The sequence below is a fragment of the Ambystoma mexicanum genome, chromosome 4p (genome assembly GCF_040938575.1).
Source record: "Ambystoma mexicanum isolate Mex_15411 chromosome 4p, UKY_AmexF1_1, whole genome shotgun sequence".
In the NCBI taxonomy this organism is placed as follows: Eukaryota; Metazoa; Chordata; class Amphibia; order Caudata; family Ambystomatidae; genus Ambystoma; species Ambystoma mexicanum.
The window spans coordinates 1103702177-1103719929 of NC_090927.1; the positions used below are offsets into that span (position 1 = coordinate 1103702177).

General features: G+C 44.6%; 1 protein-coding gene across 2 annotated transcripts in view; it reads right to left on the reverse strand.

The window, feature by feature from the left end:
- The window catches only part of ADGB (androglobin), a 2161023-nt gene that overhangs the window by 1314460 nt on the left and 828810 nt on the right, over positions 1 to 17753 (reverse strand). For both annotated transcript variants that reach the window (XM_069606692.1, XM_069606693.1), the window contains one exon: positions 6524 to 6662. In XM_069606692.1, coding sequence (XP_069462793.1) covers positions 6524 to 6662 — 139 coding nt within the window. The remainder of the gene's footprint in view (positions 1 to 6523; positions 6663 to 17753) is intronic.

A 17753-nucleotide genomic window follows, 5' to 3' on the forward strand; every position in this document is an offset into this window, starting at 1 on the left:
CGAATTAATAAGTCAATAGATACATTGTAATAAAGTTCGGGTACTGAGACACATTTTCTGTTATGTTTTCGAAACAGATATATTCTTCCTTTCTGCGATTGTCATAGATTCCAGATGCCAACTGACGGCTTCTTCAATCGGCAGCTGAACATAGTTGTCAACGCCTGGATCACAGTGACTCTTTTTTGGGACGATCGCCCAGGGCCCATGTGCCCTTACGCTGTACTAGCGATTAGGAGCAACATAACATCCTTTATGGTGGTCTACGCCCAAATTGATGTAGAAGCCCTGGAATTCACTGTGCGACCCAAGCAGTTCTTTTACCGAAAACGCACACCTTGTGTACATAAAAAGAACAACGTGTGCCTCACGATAAAAATTTTGGATCGCCAGCGAAGAAACAAATTTTCAATTTGATTGAATATGGCAATAGTCGGATGTTCTCGGAGCATTTATTGTGAAATAAAAGTACTTTACAAATTGTACAGTGTTATTGTTTTCTTTTAAAGTACGGTTTAATATTCCGAATTGTGACGTGCTGTGTTGTTAGTTGATGTGTGTTGAATTTCGGGTTCTGCGTCACGTCACGTAGGTGATTATGGGCGTGTTTGGCTACGCTGACGAGGAACGTCACCGAGAAAGGTGTAGAATATCACTAGGGTTGATGATGTGAGGTTCAGGGGTGGGGGATATGATTTAGTGACATCAGGGCAGTTTACCTTAGGTAGATGTAGTAATGGATAAGAATAGCAGCAGATGGGCGCGCCCTGCTGCCAGATTTCGTATGTTTTTAAAAGAGGAAAAGTGAGGTAAGGTGAATTGGAAATGTTTGCGATAGATCAACGTATGTATAAAAAGACATGGCTGAACCCTCGGACAATAATATTTTCTGAGCATTGCACTTGTGAAACTTATGAAATAATGTCTGGGGAGGTGAGGAGTGATGACGATGGGTGGGATATTTCTGACCTGATTTCGAATGAGTTTACAAAATTTGGTGGGATTTTGTGCAGAGGAGGTAGCTTATATGACGATTGTATGTGCATTCATTTGACACTTTTGCAAAAATAAAACATGGGAGGATTTCCAGCAAACTTGGGTAAGGCGCATTGGCAAGGATCTACAAGCATGGTTTTGCAAATGTGGCAGTGTTTTCTTATTTGACAAGTGTCATAATGTAGTTAAAAAAAATAGCGGTATAGCTTTAGTGACTGAGGGGTAGCCTGTGGCCATGGGCAGTGGCCAGAATGTCCGGTTCATATTATAAGGTCATGATCCGGACAATCTGGCTACTGGCCATGACTAGACGGGACAAAACATAGGATTAAAGTGGTCATGTCCACCTGGGACTGGCTTTGTGGTAAAGTTATTCGAAATTAGGATAGATTTGAAAGGGAAGAAAAATGTGCTCGTGGTAATATGGTCATAGGGTGTTCTTTTTGCCTTCTACAGGCTGCCATGGAAAGCAAAGAGGGGCCCTGTATGGAACCCCCGCCTTCCCTTTACATGGTGGCCATCTTGGAAAAGGATTTTCCTTCCTATACCGGGATGCCACAGTCGTCCCGGTGTAGGACGGAAAATCCTCTTTTTTAGTACAACGGGTTCCCGCTTTGGGAACCTAGGCTGCTACTGTCTTCATACCCCATTTCAGGGGCTGGAATGGGGGGATAATGGCCAGAGACCTTGTTATCCACCCTCGCTTCACTTGGGCTGATAACTTGGGCAGCTGGGCCGGTATCCACCTTTCCAGTCCCTGTAACGGAGGATGAACGCCCCAATATTGCCATTAGTATAACACAAAATGCTAATGGAAATGTTGGAAAATCTTATTGAGTCTATGTACTTTAATGAAAAATATAAAGTAGATGGAGTCTATATGTTTTTTTTAGTCCTATTTTTTTACTGTGAAAGATGGTTCCAAAAGGAACATTTCTTTTGTTGTTTTTGGATGTATTTTTTTTTTGGTCTGGCAGTAGAGATAAGAACGAAAGGTGGGGAGGGAAATGAGGGAAGAGGCACCAAACACTAATATGGAGCGGCAGGTGGACAGGGGAAAATGTTGCACATGTGTCATTTCTAAGGTAGGGGGCAGTGTTTCTCATGCTCCTTGATTACAGCAGTGGTGGTGTCTCTTGGGGAGGAGGGATGGCTTTAGCTGATACCATTTTAAGATAAATAGCAGTTTTGCTAAAAGTATGTATTGTGTACTAGATTGTTAATGGATGAGTAGGAATAGGTGTTGGAGCTGTGCAAGGGAAATTTTTAAGTTGAAAGCACAGATCTTATCGTGAAGTGCGTACGGATTCTCGTACACATCATCATGCCGCGCACCTGTATATGGTCATGTGGCACTGTCTGGAAGGACTGCAATGAAGTCAGATGTTCGTAGAATTTATGGTTAAGTTGCACTAATAAAAACCTATGAAATTCAGTAAAAAAAACTTTGTTAAAGGGACATTATGGTTAAGTTGCGCTAATAAAAACCTATGAAATTCAGTAAAAAAAAACGTTGTTAAAAGGGACGCTATGGTTCCAAGTAAAACCGAAAAACCCATGAAATTCGCCAGTTATGGTAAGCTAAGCAACCATAACTAGCGCCACCACCGTGCACTGCTAAGACTAACACACAGGACATCAAAGATGACATCACAAATGTCATTGATGACATCACTGATCTATATATATATATATATATATATATATATATATATATATATATATATATATATATACTACACAGCCACAGTAGTGGCTGTGTAGTTATGGTTAAGTTGCTAATCCCTTAGGAAGAGCACTTTTTGGGCGGCTTATAACTTCGCTCCCCATGGACAAATCCTCACCAAACTTTGTATATGGCCCACTCTGAATTTTTTTGCAAAGTTTGGTGAGGTTTGGTCGAGGGGGGGCAAAGTTATAGGGGGGGTCCCAAAATGTCTTTTTTTCCCATAGACATAATGGGAAAAAACTTTGCTCCCGCCTACAGCCCAAATCGCTGGATGGATTTCCACCAAATTTGCGGCAGGAGCAGCAGCCTGCTACCGAAATCGTGCTTTTTTTTATTTGGTGAAAATCCGTCCAGTAGTTTCTTTTTAAACAACCAAAATGTAAAGCAAAAAAATGAGTGATATCTATGTCTGCTCCGCGGACTCACTTCCCTGTTCGGTCCGCGGACTGGCCTCTGATTGGCTCTCCTGTCCGCAGACTGGCCTCCGATTGGCCAAAAAATGTGCTCACTTTTGCGTGGTCCGTGGGCATCGGGACACGCCCGCTGATTGGCTGGTGAGAAAACGTGAAATGCGTCGGTTTTCCTGAAGCGCCCTCCATCTTGGATTCGCTGACTTTTTTGGGGTCCGCAGACAGCGCGGTCGAAACATTTTTTAAAAAGCAGCATTTCACTTGTCAAACTCGACAGTCAATCTCTGGGGATGTGTGGTGGGGATGAGGATTGGATATGGTCATAAAAAGCCAAACAAAGGGTTGTTTCACCCCCGAATGTCCGCAAACACTCCAGATGTCCTGGGGCAGTCCTGTGGTGTTCGCGGACACTTCAGATGTCCTAGGACATCTGTACCTATTTCTGCATTACAGGGTTGGGGAAAAGCAGTTTTTGGATGGCTTATAACTTTTGCCCCACTCAATGAAACTGCATGTAATTTAGCAGGCGTCCCGCTGTAGGAACAACAATCCTTTCTTCTTACAGCGGGTCGCCGGAGGTGTCCCGCTATAGGAAGAAAAATCTATGTTTTAGCACCCTGGGTTCCCGCTTTGGGAACCAGGGGAGCTAATGGCCTTTATCCCCCATTTCAGGGGCTACAATGGACGATAATGGTCCATAGCCCTCCTTATTTATTTATTTATAACGCACCAATGCCCGCAGACATCAGGCTGTGTGGTTACAGTATTTGTTGAGGAAGAGGAGTTGGAGGAAGACAGCTTACTACTTTCTGAGAAAGGAACAACCTTTCTGAGAGCATTGCGGTCATTGGATTTGGTGTGGCGGCACATGGAGGTGGTCCCGTAGGAGTACTGTCCAGGTAGTCTGTTACTGAGTACAAAATTGCACTCAGTGCATTTCACTTTGGTAGCTTAAGCCTTTGGTACACTCCCAACAGTAGCAAAGAACTGGCACACCTATGATTCGATCTTGGTGCTAGAAGTAGGCACTTCCTCTATCTCATCTTCTTGGTTTTCTTCATTGTCTTTGAAAGTACTGCGCTTTTTTGTTGTGATGGTCCTCCAGCTGGTGGTGGTGGTGGCTCTTGGGAGGAGGGATGGCAATAACTGATGCCATTTTTAAGATAAATAGCAGTTTTGATAAATTACTTCCAAGTATGTACTGTATACTAGATGGGTAATGGATAATGAGTATGAAAAGGTGTAGGAGGTGTGCAAGGGAAATTTTGAAGTTGAAAGTTCCCAGATCAGTAGAAAATGCAGTTCCGAACTGTCAGCGAAAGATGGATCTTATCGTGAAGTGCGGACGTGTTCTCGGACACGGCATCATGCCGCGCGCCATTATATGGTCATGTGGCACTGTCCGGAAGGTCCACAATGAAGTCAGATGGTCGTGGACGTCTACGGATGCAAAACTAGTTGAAATAGGTACAAAAAGTGTATAGAAGTGTTAAAAATGATTCTAGAAGTTGGGAAATGGCAGAGCATTAAGGTGACACTTTATAAATTGGACACAAATATTGTTATATTTGGTAAGTATGATATTAGTGAGTTGTAGGAAAATTGCATGCACTGGTAAAAGCCCATGAAATTCACTGAAATAACGTTGTTAAAGGGACGTTATGGTTAAGTTCGACTAATAAAAACCTATGAAATTCAATGAAAAAACGTTGTTAAAGGGATGTTATGGTTAAGTTGCACTAACAAAAAATGTATGAAATTCAGTAAAAAAACGTTGTTAAAAGGACTTTATGGTTACAAGTAAAATTGAAAAATCCCTGAAATTTGCCAGTTATGGTAAGCTAAGCAACCATAACTCGCACCACCACCGTGCACTGCTAAGACTAACACCCAAGACATCAAAGATGACATCACAAATATCATTGATGAGATCACTGATGACATCACATGTGCAATTACTTTTCATACAAGGGGTTGTGAATGTTATGTTGGCAAAAAAGTGACAGGGATTATCGGGAAATGTGTAATAAACTACATACTTCATTACGCAATGTAGTGTTCTAAAGAACATTCCATTGCAGTGTTCTTTCTAGTACAGGAACCTACTCATACAGAAATGTAGGTATTGGCTGCAGCATACACCACAGAGGTGCTATATTTGTAATTTTCCAAAGTTATAGTTTAAAACGGTGAATGCCTCTGTATCAGACTTTTCCGTACTGTGAAACATGTACTAAGTAGCTAATAATGCATCACTTTCTACATATTTCTACTAATACACACAAAACATAAATAGACTACAATGCATACAAATATGGGGCTTATATATGGAGAGTAAAGTAAGTAAACAAGAGGCAGTATCATTAGCAACTGTGTATAATCTACATGATTGTATTCACGCACAAACATGATTGCTGTGTTTCAGGCCTGCTTCTTCCTCTATATATGTACATCATAAGATGCGATTAAATTCTAAAGAAAGTAGTGTAAGAACATGTGAGAATAGCAATGTCTATAAATGTAATACCTTTTGAAAGTTAAGTTTCTGACTGTCAGTAAATCAAACCAACTGGCCTAGATATGGCAGTGAACAAAACAGAAGGGGCTAGACATGTGATGTCATCAGTGATGTCATCAATGATATTTGTGAAGTCATCTTTGATGTCCTGGGTGTTAGTCTTAGCAGTGCACGGTGGTGGCGCGAGTTACGGTTGCTTAGCTTTCCATAACTGGCGAATTTCAGGGGTTTTTCGATCTTTCTTGTAACCATAACGTCCTTTTAACAACGTTTTTTTTTACTGAATTTCATAGATTTTTATTAGTGCAACTTAACCATAACGTCCCTTTAGCAAAGATTTTTCACAGAATATATATATACATATATGTATATATATATATGCATATATCATGCAGATGTATCTCAGGCCTGAGTGCAATCTGAGAAAAGGATTTAGCTTGCATCCCTATACTGCCCCTTTCTGTAAAATAACTACTACCAACATATAAGTCCTCTATTTCAAGTTTTTTTTCCACATAATGCATCTCCAAAAACTGCTCTACTATTCCTTACTTATGAAAATGTACTATTTAAAAAACAAAAACTGCTGTTCGGAACACAAAAGTCCTCCAAAAAAGGAGTGTGTGAGGGATCGGGGCCCAAAAGGAACTGTCAGTGGAAGAGAAGGAAAACAAAACTCTTCAGTGCATGTAGTCGACTGGATCATGCACTATAATGCTTGAGTGTTTGCAAATGCTCATTATTTTGTAATTTTTCAGAACCTTAAGATACACACTGATATTAGGGGAGACTGGAAGAGTACTAGACAAGGACCGATTAGCGAAATTGTTGTTGAAATATTAGAAAATAGGAAAATATACAAGTACTTACTGAAAGCTTTTGCAGAAATTTTCATAGTCAACCCAGGCCTCCGTGGAGAGGGGTTTAAGTTCAAACGGAGGCCTCTCCACAGGTAGAGGTGCCAGTTGACCAGACTGGCTACCAAGAACTGTGCTTTCTGCGGCATTAGCTGCATGACAGGAAAGGGCAAGAAAATCACTCACAACCTGAGAACAGACATGCCCTAAAATATGCATTTCTAATAACCTTTGTAATACAGTGATATAATATGCAATACAAGATACACTTTTTTTACAGCAATTAATATTTCATACACAAGGTGATCCTGAAGGACAGTGCAGATGTAGTTAGACACAATGGCTTAATTCATAAATTGCTAGTTGTGCACCCAATTATGTTACGTATTTTGCGATTAAAAGGGCCTCATTTAGAGGTCAGCAGACTGTAAAATATTAATTCAAATATTAGCACATTGAAATACTGTACATATTTCAGCATTTCCCTTTCAATTAAATACAGTGAAATGCCGAACAATTCCTGATAAATTGAGTGATTTTCTGCCGGTTTCCCACCAGCGGCAGCCGGCAGGTTGACCAGTATCTGGAAATCGACAAACTAGAAGAGACAACTCCTAACCCATTCTGTGCCCCAATGTGAGCCTTACAAGAACTGCTGTGGATGCACATATGCCGAGTGGCTTCTGCCAGAGGCACAGGCAGCGACTGCCATGAATTTTTGGTTGTTTCCAGACCATTCTCATAGATCTACTAAAGGTTTTGTTACATGCAAAGCAGATGTGGGAATTGCTTCAGTTAAACAGGTTTTTAAATTCCTCACGAACATCACCAAGCCGAACATGACTTTTTCTATTTGTACTGTCAAACATGGTTTTCCACCAATCAGCTGCACTGTAAGTTTGACGTTCTTCAAGAAGTGGACCAAATAGTTTAGTTCGTAATGATGTGAACTTTTTACAGAATAGGGTTAGATGTTTAAGAGTCTCCAATGAGTGGTTGCAAAAACGACAAGTTCTATTTGCACTTTCATTCCTCTTCCAAGATCTTGTGCGGTCCTTAGTCAAAAACAGATTTAGACGAAATTGCAAAAACAGCATTCTCGAGTTCTGGTCAGGGGATTGAGTTAAGTAAGGCTGCACTTTGTTGTACTCGCGAGCTTCCGGAGGGACATCCTTCATCAGACGTGAGCTTTCACGCTCTATAGAGGTTTGGTGCCAGTCTGATCTCCATAGCGTCAGTTTTGCCTTATCTGGATTCTTTATCAAAGTTTCGATTTGTATGCTATTTGTATCCAGTAGCTCTGTACAGAGATTACTCCATTACGATAGGACTGTGTGTTTTGGATCGGATGCTGGTTTTTGTAGGATTATAAATTGTGGAGCTGAGTTATCGAGCAAGGTCTTCCTATAGAGCATAAGTGCATTCCAGTTCACCCTTGCTTTTATTGATATCAATCCTAGTTCATATCGTATATTGCTGGTAGTCCAGCCCTTAGGTAAGTGCAACGCTCTCGTCCAGAACATATTCTCCAATGTATCCCACAAATCATGAGGAGAACCAAACATGTTTTCATCGCCATAAATTAACACTGGCACAGCCTTCTGTCGATAAAATCAATCATCGGCTTTGATGAAAATTTGCCGTACTTTTTATTTATGATGGCAGCTTGACAGGCTAACTGTTTACATTTTCTTTTTGTTTCCTCCACCCATGGTCCGTCGTTTATATTCGAACTTATCAAGGTTCCGAGGTACTTAATGTGAGATGATGTTTTGAGTGGTGTTTTTTCAAAGTACCATTCGAATCGCTTGGTTCCTCGTTTTCGGTTTGACAAGTTTCTTAAAGTCAATACTTCACATTTTTGTTTGTTAATACAAAGGTCATTTACTTCGCTGTAGCCCAATTGGAGTGACGTCTAAGAGAATTAGATCGTCTGTGTATATTGGCCATCCTATGTGTGATCCATGACTTTTTGGTGGAAAAGTTGTTACCATTTTGAGTGTGTCACCAATATCCGAGATAAAAAGATTTAATATGATGGCGGCCAAGGGGCAGCCCTGTTTCACGCCCTTGTGTGTTTTTACTGGTTGGGATAAAGTGCCACCTCGATCTAGTCTAATCTGTATGGTCGTGTCTGAGTGCAGTTCTCTTATTGCAGCAAGTAAGCTGGCTGGACATTCCCAAGCTTCGAGTTTGGCCCATAGGATGTCTCGGTTGACGCTATCAAAAGCATGCGAGAAATCAATTGAAGCACATAAATTGGAGCATTGGTTTTGATTGCTTCCATTTTTAATAGGTTCAGTAGTAGAGTGTTTAAACTAAAGCCAACTCCTTTGACGGAGCCAGAGGAGTCCCTTTGTTACGCGGGGCATCACTGGAACAGGTGAGCAGTAGAGACCAGCGGCCCCCAGATCACAAACCCATGCATTGGGTGGGTTCAGGCAAGGCCAGAAGCAGCAGGAAGCAAGTGACGAGGAGAAGGGTGCAGGCTCCATAACACCCGGGCCTACCCTAAACATTTAATTTGGCCAATTGGTCAGCCTCGGATGATGGTCATCCGGTGAGTCATGCTCGCCGATGGGATGGCCTCAGCAATGCCCTGTGAAGCAGGGGGATGCCAGAGGAAGAGACAGAAATCGCTCGAATGAAGGGGCCCCTGAGGGACCCGCGCGAATGGAAACAAGGCACACTCACCACACACGAACTGATACGCCAGACACGAGGTTGTATTCCCAAAAGCTAGGGTTTATTGCAAAGCAAATAGTCTCAGTTGGCCAACTGGTCCCGGTTCTACGTTATTTCGCCAAATGATTTTACATTGTGGGACTTTTCATCGCCACCCTTTCATCGCCAAACATTCTTTTTTTTTTTTATATGGGGGGTTCGCCCCTCCAAGCCCCTCCCCTTATTTAAATAATCATTCCCCAAACCGCACCAAACACCCCCCCCCATAAAAAAGTTAAAAAAATAAAACATTTTGGCGATGAAAGGGTTGCCGATGAAAAGTCCCACGATGTAAAATCATTCGACAAAATGCGTGTATACCCTGGTCCCACACCCCGCGACTTGTGTCTACCAGACCTCGGGGGATGCAAGAGAGCGAAGATCGTACAACAGTTACATATATACAAAACAAGCATCTTGTAATCAGTAGTGACATTCTATACCGCCCCTAATACATTTCCTTTGAACTAAGCACGATGATTGACAGTGGTGACGAGTATGACACCTTCAAACATTCATTTAGTAACAGTTTGCAATTTTGTAAGCCCACAGACACAAGTCTTAGTTTTAAAGCACACCATGCTTCTGTTTCTGCAAGCAAGCTGCGCGTAGGGGAGAGACACATTCCAGGCCTTGCTATCTCTTGGTTTCTATTTGTGTGCTGGGGGTCAACTTGCTCTCCAGGGCTCTACAGGGCTCCGAAAAGGGGGGCCGCAAAGAAGAGCATAATTCAAGTCATTTAATGTTCGCTTCTAGCATTTCTACTGTGTTACCGAGACTAGCTGGCACCTGCTGTACTGATTACAATGCCTTGCTGCTCACTCTCCAAGGATATGTGAGGGAGGAGACCAGGCATTTCTGTCTGTGTTACTGCGTTATGTTTCAACATGCCTCTCGCGGCCTTGCATTATGCACCAGTGAAGCAGAATAATATTTCAGCAAAGCAGTTTTACATGAAGCAAAAGGCAACGTTAGAGAAAACAAAGAGAAAACAAAATGCCAATTTCAGACACCTTAAAATGGCCGCACCATGGTTAAGCTTTTGCTACACCTTTCTAATACTAAACACATGAGGCGGTTGGTCTTCGGCCAACTTAGTATAATGCCTTTCGATCGAGGGGGTGTCTACTCTTTCTGGACTGACACCAGAAGAGACCTATTCTGTATATGGGTTCACCCCTTAGTTGAAAGTTACTGGGACCAGCCCCCTAAAGAAGAACATGCACTGCTACTTCACCATAAATCTGCCATAAGCACTGAGATGCCTTCAGCCGGAAAGGAAAATTATCCAGGCGGAAGTCTAGCTAATTTAAGAGGCAAGCCCTGGTGTAAGGAATTCCACGTTGCTAAATGAGTGGTGCCTCCCATTCCTTATACCCATGGTCCTAACGAAGAAAGGAGGTTCCTGTCACGCTGTCCTCTCATTCTGTCCCTTTTTCGCAAACATCTAGGTCAGACAATAGGACAGGCAACACTCACAATACACCAGTTACCCCAGTCAGGTTTCCATTCCATGTCCCTCACAGTGGAAGGTTGTCACGTGAGCGGGTTTACCCCAAGGGCCACACATGCAGACTCAGGGGTTCTCCGTTCCTTCATTGGCGTCTGCCTTGGTGTCTGCAAGAGAGAGCTCGCAGACGCCGGCCACAGGACACTGCTCGCAGAAAGTCAAGTCGGCGATCATGGAGACCACGCTCACGTGCCGCGTCTGCGGGTCACGTGACGCGGCGCGGATCAGGTGACGCTGAAGCTTCCGCTATTTAAGCGCTGAACTTCCGCACGTCCGCGCTTCACAGCTGTTCTTTGGAGGACTCTGTACAGCGTTTGGATACCTTGTGTTTTCACGGCTTCTTGACTCTTGGATTGTTTTTGGATTTGCTTTTGCTCACGTCTTTGGCTCCGTTTGCTGGATCATCTCGAACTCGGGAACGCCTTTTGGACTGTCTTGGATTACCCTGAATTGGACTTGGCATTTGTCTCTTCACTGCATTACGTTATCAAGTACTTTGTATTTTGGTCCTTTTGTTTCATCAAGTTACAGGAGGGCAAGTTGGGTTTTAACCCAGCCTACAGTTCTTCTCCCTACTGTCATCGGGGAAACCAGCTCACGTGCCCATCCACGGAATTACCAACTATCTTAGGTTCTGGGCTTCTTCACCCATCAGTTTAGGTAAGCCCTGTTCTTTATTCTGCCTGTTTGCTTGTACTGTGCTCAGTTGATTGCTAATAAAGATTTTCTTTACAGCTGCCTTGGGTTTCAACATTTCCCGTGGATCCGAGCTGAAAGAACTACCCACCTGTGGCCTCAATGATCGCATAGGGAGTAATCTTGTATTCTCTCTCTGTGGTACTTGGGGACGGAGGTTTCAATACTCTTCACGACAATCAAGCAACCTGACAGACTGTGAAGCCATTCTTTGTCGTGCAGAGTATGCAGGGTGCCGCGGATGACCCCATGGCAGCTATGATTCAAGCGATCACAGTACTAAGAGCGGACATGGCTGCAGCCACCACAGCCCTTCACCAACGTTTAGATGCTATTCAGAGTACCCGCAACCCATTACCTGCAGATGCAGAGTTCGGGGACGCGGCATCACCTGCCCCAGTTCCCCAGGCCCCAGCCCCAACCACTCCTGCTCCCGTGATTCTACCCACTCCTTTTCCATTGGCTGCACCTGAAAAATTCCAGGGGGATCCCACCAAGTACCACACAATTATAAATCAGTGCAAGTTACACTTCCTGTGTCGTCCTACCTCCTTCCCCGACCCTACTTCTAAGGCCGCCTTTCTGTTATCACATTTATCTGGAACAGCCGCTGCCTGGGCCAACCCACTTCTTGAGAATAATAACCCAGCATTATACGATTTTGACCTCCTGGTCACAGAAATGTCCTGTGTCTTTGACACCCGCCACAAAGCTCAGTCCAGGGATCTAGAACTATTAGAATTACATCAAGGCAGGGGAACACTCATTGAATATATTACAAAATTCAACCAACTGTCAGCCGAGACTTCATGGCCTGAGAGCAAGAGGGCTGTGGTATTCTACAAGGGTCTGAACAACGCTATGAAGGACGCATTATCAGTAGTTCCTTCCTTGCCCACAGCGTTCCCCGATTTAGTAAATCTGGCTCTCCAGGTTGATGCCAGGCGCTCAGAACGGAAAGCTGAAGATGGGTTTTCTGGTTCTATCCCTTCTACAGGTTCCTCTCATTCTGAGTCTGTTTCTGAACCTATGCAAGTGGGAGGTCTACGTAGTCCTTTAACTTCCACGGAAAGGGAGCGCAGGAGGGTGGACAATGCTTGCTATTATTGTGGGTTGATTGGTCACTTTGCGAAAGAATGTCCACGTCGCCCAAAGGCTAAAACTCAAGGTTTTCGGGCAGCTCGACCATAGACCCGGGGGTGGGTTCGAGCGCTATAAGTCACTCCCCGGACCAGGTACCTGCGTTTGGCACCATCAGACCCGTGATGATACATGCATTGTTACAACCCAGTATTGAGGTCTCACATTCAGTAACTGTCATCATCGATTCTGTTGCCACTGGCAATTATATCGATATCAATATGGCCCACACACTTAATCTCCCTCTTATCGCCAAGACCCGACCAGAACCCATACAGACCATAGATGGGAGTTCGTTAGTCTCTGGCCCAGTTAAACAACAGACAGCACCTCTTACTTTGGTCATACAAACTAACCACAAAGAAACCATTAGCTTTGACTTGATCTCCATGCCTCAATATGGCCTTATTTTAGGCATCCCTTGGTTACGTCTGCATAACCCTGTGATCAATTGGAAGACTGGCTCTGTGTTCTTTGAGTCAGAAGTTTGCCAGGAGTTTTGCCTCACTACACCTTCTACTGAGAGCACTCCAGCCCAACTTCTCAGTACTGTTTCACAACTCACTTTGGAACCTTCTCCCGTTACCTTGGCAGACACGCACATTGTTGGTCTTGTAGCTGAGGCAATTCCAGAGCCTTATCGAGACTACCTGGATGTCTTTGATAAGGGATCATCAGAAATCCTTCCACCTCATAGGTTGTACGATTGCCCTATTGAATTACTACCAGATTCTGTAGTCCCAAAGGGTCGTATATATACGCTTTCTCCCACTGAGGAACAAGCCTTGAAAACTTACATTCAAGAGTCCCTACGTAAGGGTCACATACGTCCATCTTCATCCCCAGCAGCCAGCCCTATCTTCTTTGTCCCAAAGAAGGAGGGAGACCTTCGCCCATGTGTTGACTACCGACGTCTATATGCCATCACTAAAAAGGACAGGTATCCTATTCCTCTCATCACGCCCCTATTGGATCGCCTCACGCATGCTTCAGTATACACTAAGTTGGATCTCAGAGGTGCGTATAATATAGTACGTGTGAGAAAGGGTGATGAGTGGAAAACGGCCTTTTGCACTTGTTACAGATTATATGAATATTTGGTCATGCCTTTCGGCCTTTGCAATGCGCCTGCTACATTCCAGCGCTTCATGAATGAAATATTTAGTGATATTCTGGATGTATTTATGGTGGTCTACCTGGATAACATTCTCATTTTTTCACGTTCTCAAGAGGAACACATCAGTCACGTAAGGGAGGTACTAAAACGCTTATGCATGTTCTCCCTTTTTGCGAAACCCGAAAAATGTCAATTCCACACTGACAACATTGAATTTTTAGGGTTTCACATCACTCCTGATGGTCTCACTATGAATCATGCCAAAGTCAAAGCGGTTTTGGAGTGGCCGACTCCCACCAACCTTAAAGCATTACAGTCTTTTTTGGGTTTTGCTAACTACTATAGAAGATTCATTTCTGGATTTTCTTCCATAGCAGCACCTCTTACTCTTTTGACCAGCCCTCTAGTTCCATTTAATTGGTCCAGCGATCACAACTTGCATTTGATACCCTAAAAGCTGCATTTACCACTGCTCCTGTCCTCCAACACCCTGACAGTGATCTCCCTTTTATAGTTGAGGCGGACGCATCCTCGTTCGCCTTAGGGGCAATACTGTCTCAAGAATGTGTCTCTACTGGATGCTTGCATCCAGTCACCTTTCATTCACGGAAGTTTACACCCACAGAGTGTCACTATAAGGTGACCGAAAAAGAACTTCTGGCTGTCAAAGAGGCTTTCCAAGTATGGCATCACCATCTCCTGGGTGCAAAACATCGGGTGACTGTCTTCTCGGATCATCAGAATCTACGCAATTTAGCTTCTCTGAAATGCTCGAATAGCAGCCATGTTAGGTGGCATCTGTTTTTTGCCGCTTACGATTTCCAGATCATGCATCGTCCTGGTACCGTTCATGGTAAGGCTGATGCTTTGTCTCGCTCTCCTGGGGGGGTTTCATTGCCAGTCTATCCTGAGTCCCTGCTAGATAAGAAACATGTGATATGTCTCTGTACTCCCTCTCTAACTCTGCTGGATATGCTCCATAAGTGGGTTTCCTCTCACCCATCCTTACTTTCAGATTGGGATTTGGTGTTACAAGACGGTCTGCCTTTCTTTCAGAACAAGTTGTTTCTACCCACCACTGATATTCGCAATCTGGCTCTTGAATGGTCCCATGATCTCCCTATTCAAGCACATCCTGGGCAGCAAAGAACACTTTCGCTTCTACAACGTTGGTGGCCTTCCATGAGATGGGATGTGGAATGCTATGTTAACACTTGCTCTGTTTGTGCCCAATCCAAACAATGGAAAGGACGACCGTTGGGTCTCCTCCAGCCTCTTCCCATATCCCCGAGGGCCTGGCATACCGTGACGATGGATTTTGTGACGGACCGTCCCCGGGTTCAAGGTTTTGATTCCATCTGGGTTGTGGTAGACTCGTTCACCAAAATGGCACGATTTATTCCATGCTCGGGCATTCCCTCTGCTCCTGTTCTGGCAGGATTGTTTTTCAAGTCCATCGTATGCCTTTTTGGTTTACCATCAGTGTTGGTATCCGACAGGGGTCCTCAGTTCACTTCTCGTTTCTGGCACGCCTTGAATAGATTTGTGGGGATCGATTCACGTTACTCTTCGGGCCTACCATCCGAAAACGGATGGACAGACCAAGAGGGTTAATCAAACCATGGAGCAGTATTTGCGTTGCCTGATTCTCCAGCATCAACAATCCTGGTTTCGCATCTTGCATATGGCTGAATTCGCCTATAACAACGCGGTGTACTCTTCCACTGGTTTCTCTCCCTTCTATGTCTTGTATGGTCAGCACCCTAAAATCCTGCCCATTCCGGATTTTTCGCTTTCTGGTAATCCGGCTGTATCTTCTTGCATCAGAGACATCTCGGCTGTCCACGGGCAGACCTTGCTGCACCTCAAAGAAGCCCAGGATTCCATGAAGGTTGCCGCGGACCGGAAGCGTTCTGTGGCCCCTTCGTTTGCTGTGGGGGATAGAGTTTGGCTTTCTTCTCGTCATCTGCATCTACAGGATTGCCGCAAGTTGTTGCCCTGCTTCGTTGGTCCTTTTGTGGTCTCCCGAGTGATCAACCCCGTTGCCTATCGCCTTCGAGTCCCGCTTTCATGGCGGCTTCACCCAGTCTTTCATGTCTCTCTTCTCAAACCTTGCCCTGGTCCTACCCGTCTTCGTTCCCCTGGAGCTCCAGTTTCCCCTTCCTCCCCAGATGTTTTTGAAGTGCCTGCTATTCTGGGTTCCCGTTTCTTCAAAGGGGGTTTGCAGTACCTAGTGGATTGGAAGGGTTATGGCCCGGAGGAGCGCTCATGGATTCCTGCGGGTGATGTACATGCCCCTCGTTTGGTGTCCAGTTTCCATAGGGACAATCCGTTGTGCCCACGGGGTTGTGGGCCTTTGGGGGGGGGCTCTGTCACGCTGTCCTCTCATTCTGTCCCTTTTTCGCAAACATCTAGGTCAGACAATAGGACAGGCAACACTCACAATACACCAGTTACCCCAGTCAGGTTTCCATTCCATGTCCCTCACAGTGGAAGGTTGTCACGTGAGCGGGTTTACCCCAAGGGCCACACATGCAGACTCAGGGGTTCTCCGTTCCTTCATTGGCGTCTGCCTTGGCGTCTGCAAGAGGGAGCTCGCAGACGCCAGCCACAGGACGCTGCTCGCAGAAAGTCAAGTCCGCGATCATGGAGACCGCGCTCACGTGTCGCGTCTGCGGGTCACGTGACGCGTCGCGGATCAGGTGACGCTGAAGCTTCCGCTATTTAAGCGCTGAACTTCTGCACGTCCGCGCTTCACAACTGTTCTTTGGAGGACTCTGTACAGCGTTTGGATACCTTGTGTTTTCACGGCTTCTTGACTCTTGGATTGTTTTTGGATTTGCTTTTGCTCATGTCTTTGGCTCTGTTTGCTGGATCATCTCGAACTCGGAACGCCTTTTGGACTGTCTTGGATTACCCTGAATTGGACTTGGCATTTGTCTCTTCACTGCATTACGTTATCAAGTACTTTGGATTTTGGTCCTTTTGTTTCATCAAGTTACAGGAGGGCAAGTTGGGTTTTAACCCAGCCTACAGTTCTTCTCCCTAATGTCATCGGGGGAACCAGCTCACGTGCCCATCCACGGAATTACCAACTATCTTAGGTTCTGGGCTTCCTCACCCATCAGTTTAGGTAAGCCCTGTTCTTTATTCTGCCTGTTTGCTTGTACTGTGCTCAGTTGATTGCTAATAAAGATTTTCTTTACAGCTGCCTTGGGTTTCAACATTTCCCGTGGATCCAAGCTGCAAGAACTACCCACCTGTGGCCTCAATGATCGCATAGGGAGTAATCTTGTATTCTCTCTCTGTGGTACTTGGGGACGGAGGTTTCAATACTCTTCACGACAATCAAGCAACCTGACAGTTCTTAAAAAAAAAAATACATGAGCTGCCACAAAATGGACAGAGTGTGACCCATGTAGGTGGGAGACTTCCAGCCCACAGCCCGAGATTTTGCTTTTTTATTTTTAATATTGCTTTTTTTGTTTTATCCAAAGCGGCTTACATAGGACATTTTTACATGCATTGTTATCATTAACCAATCAAATGAGTACTCACTTTATCAACTTCGGAAGGATGAAAGGGAGTCAACCTTGTCGGGATTTGAACCTGCAACCTGCGGATCAAACACAGATCACAACAAGGAGCGCTTGGACTGCTGCGCTATCTTACTGGCTAGGCGAAGCAGTAATGCACCAGAAGGGGGGGGGGGAGCACCGAGTTGCGGCTCAGTGAAAATGGTGCATTGGCATGAAGTTATGAACACTGTTCTAGTAGACAACACCTAATTAGAGGAATGTAGGAATAACTTTACCACAAAGGACATGCTTAACAGTGACTCCATCTGTACAATATTGAACCACCACAGGAGCAAAGCAGTGGACAAAGAACCCAGATGTAAGGCAGCAATACCAGTCAATAAACCTACACTGTCAGCCAAACCACCAGGCCATACCACCATACTCATATGATGGTTGTGTGCGAAACCTGAGGGTATCCTCACTCCTGCTCCCACTGGATCCTCTTCTCAGGAGGCCAGGGAAAGGCCATAGCTTT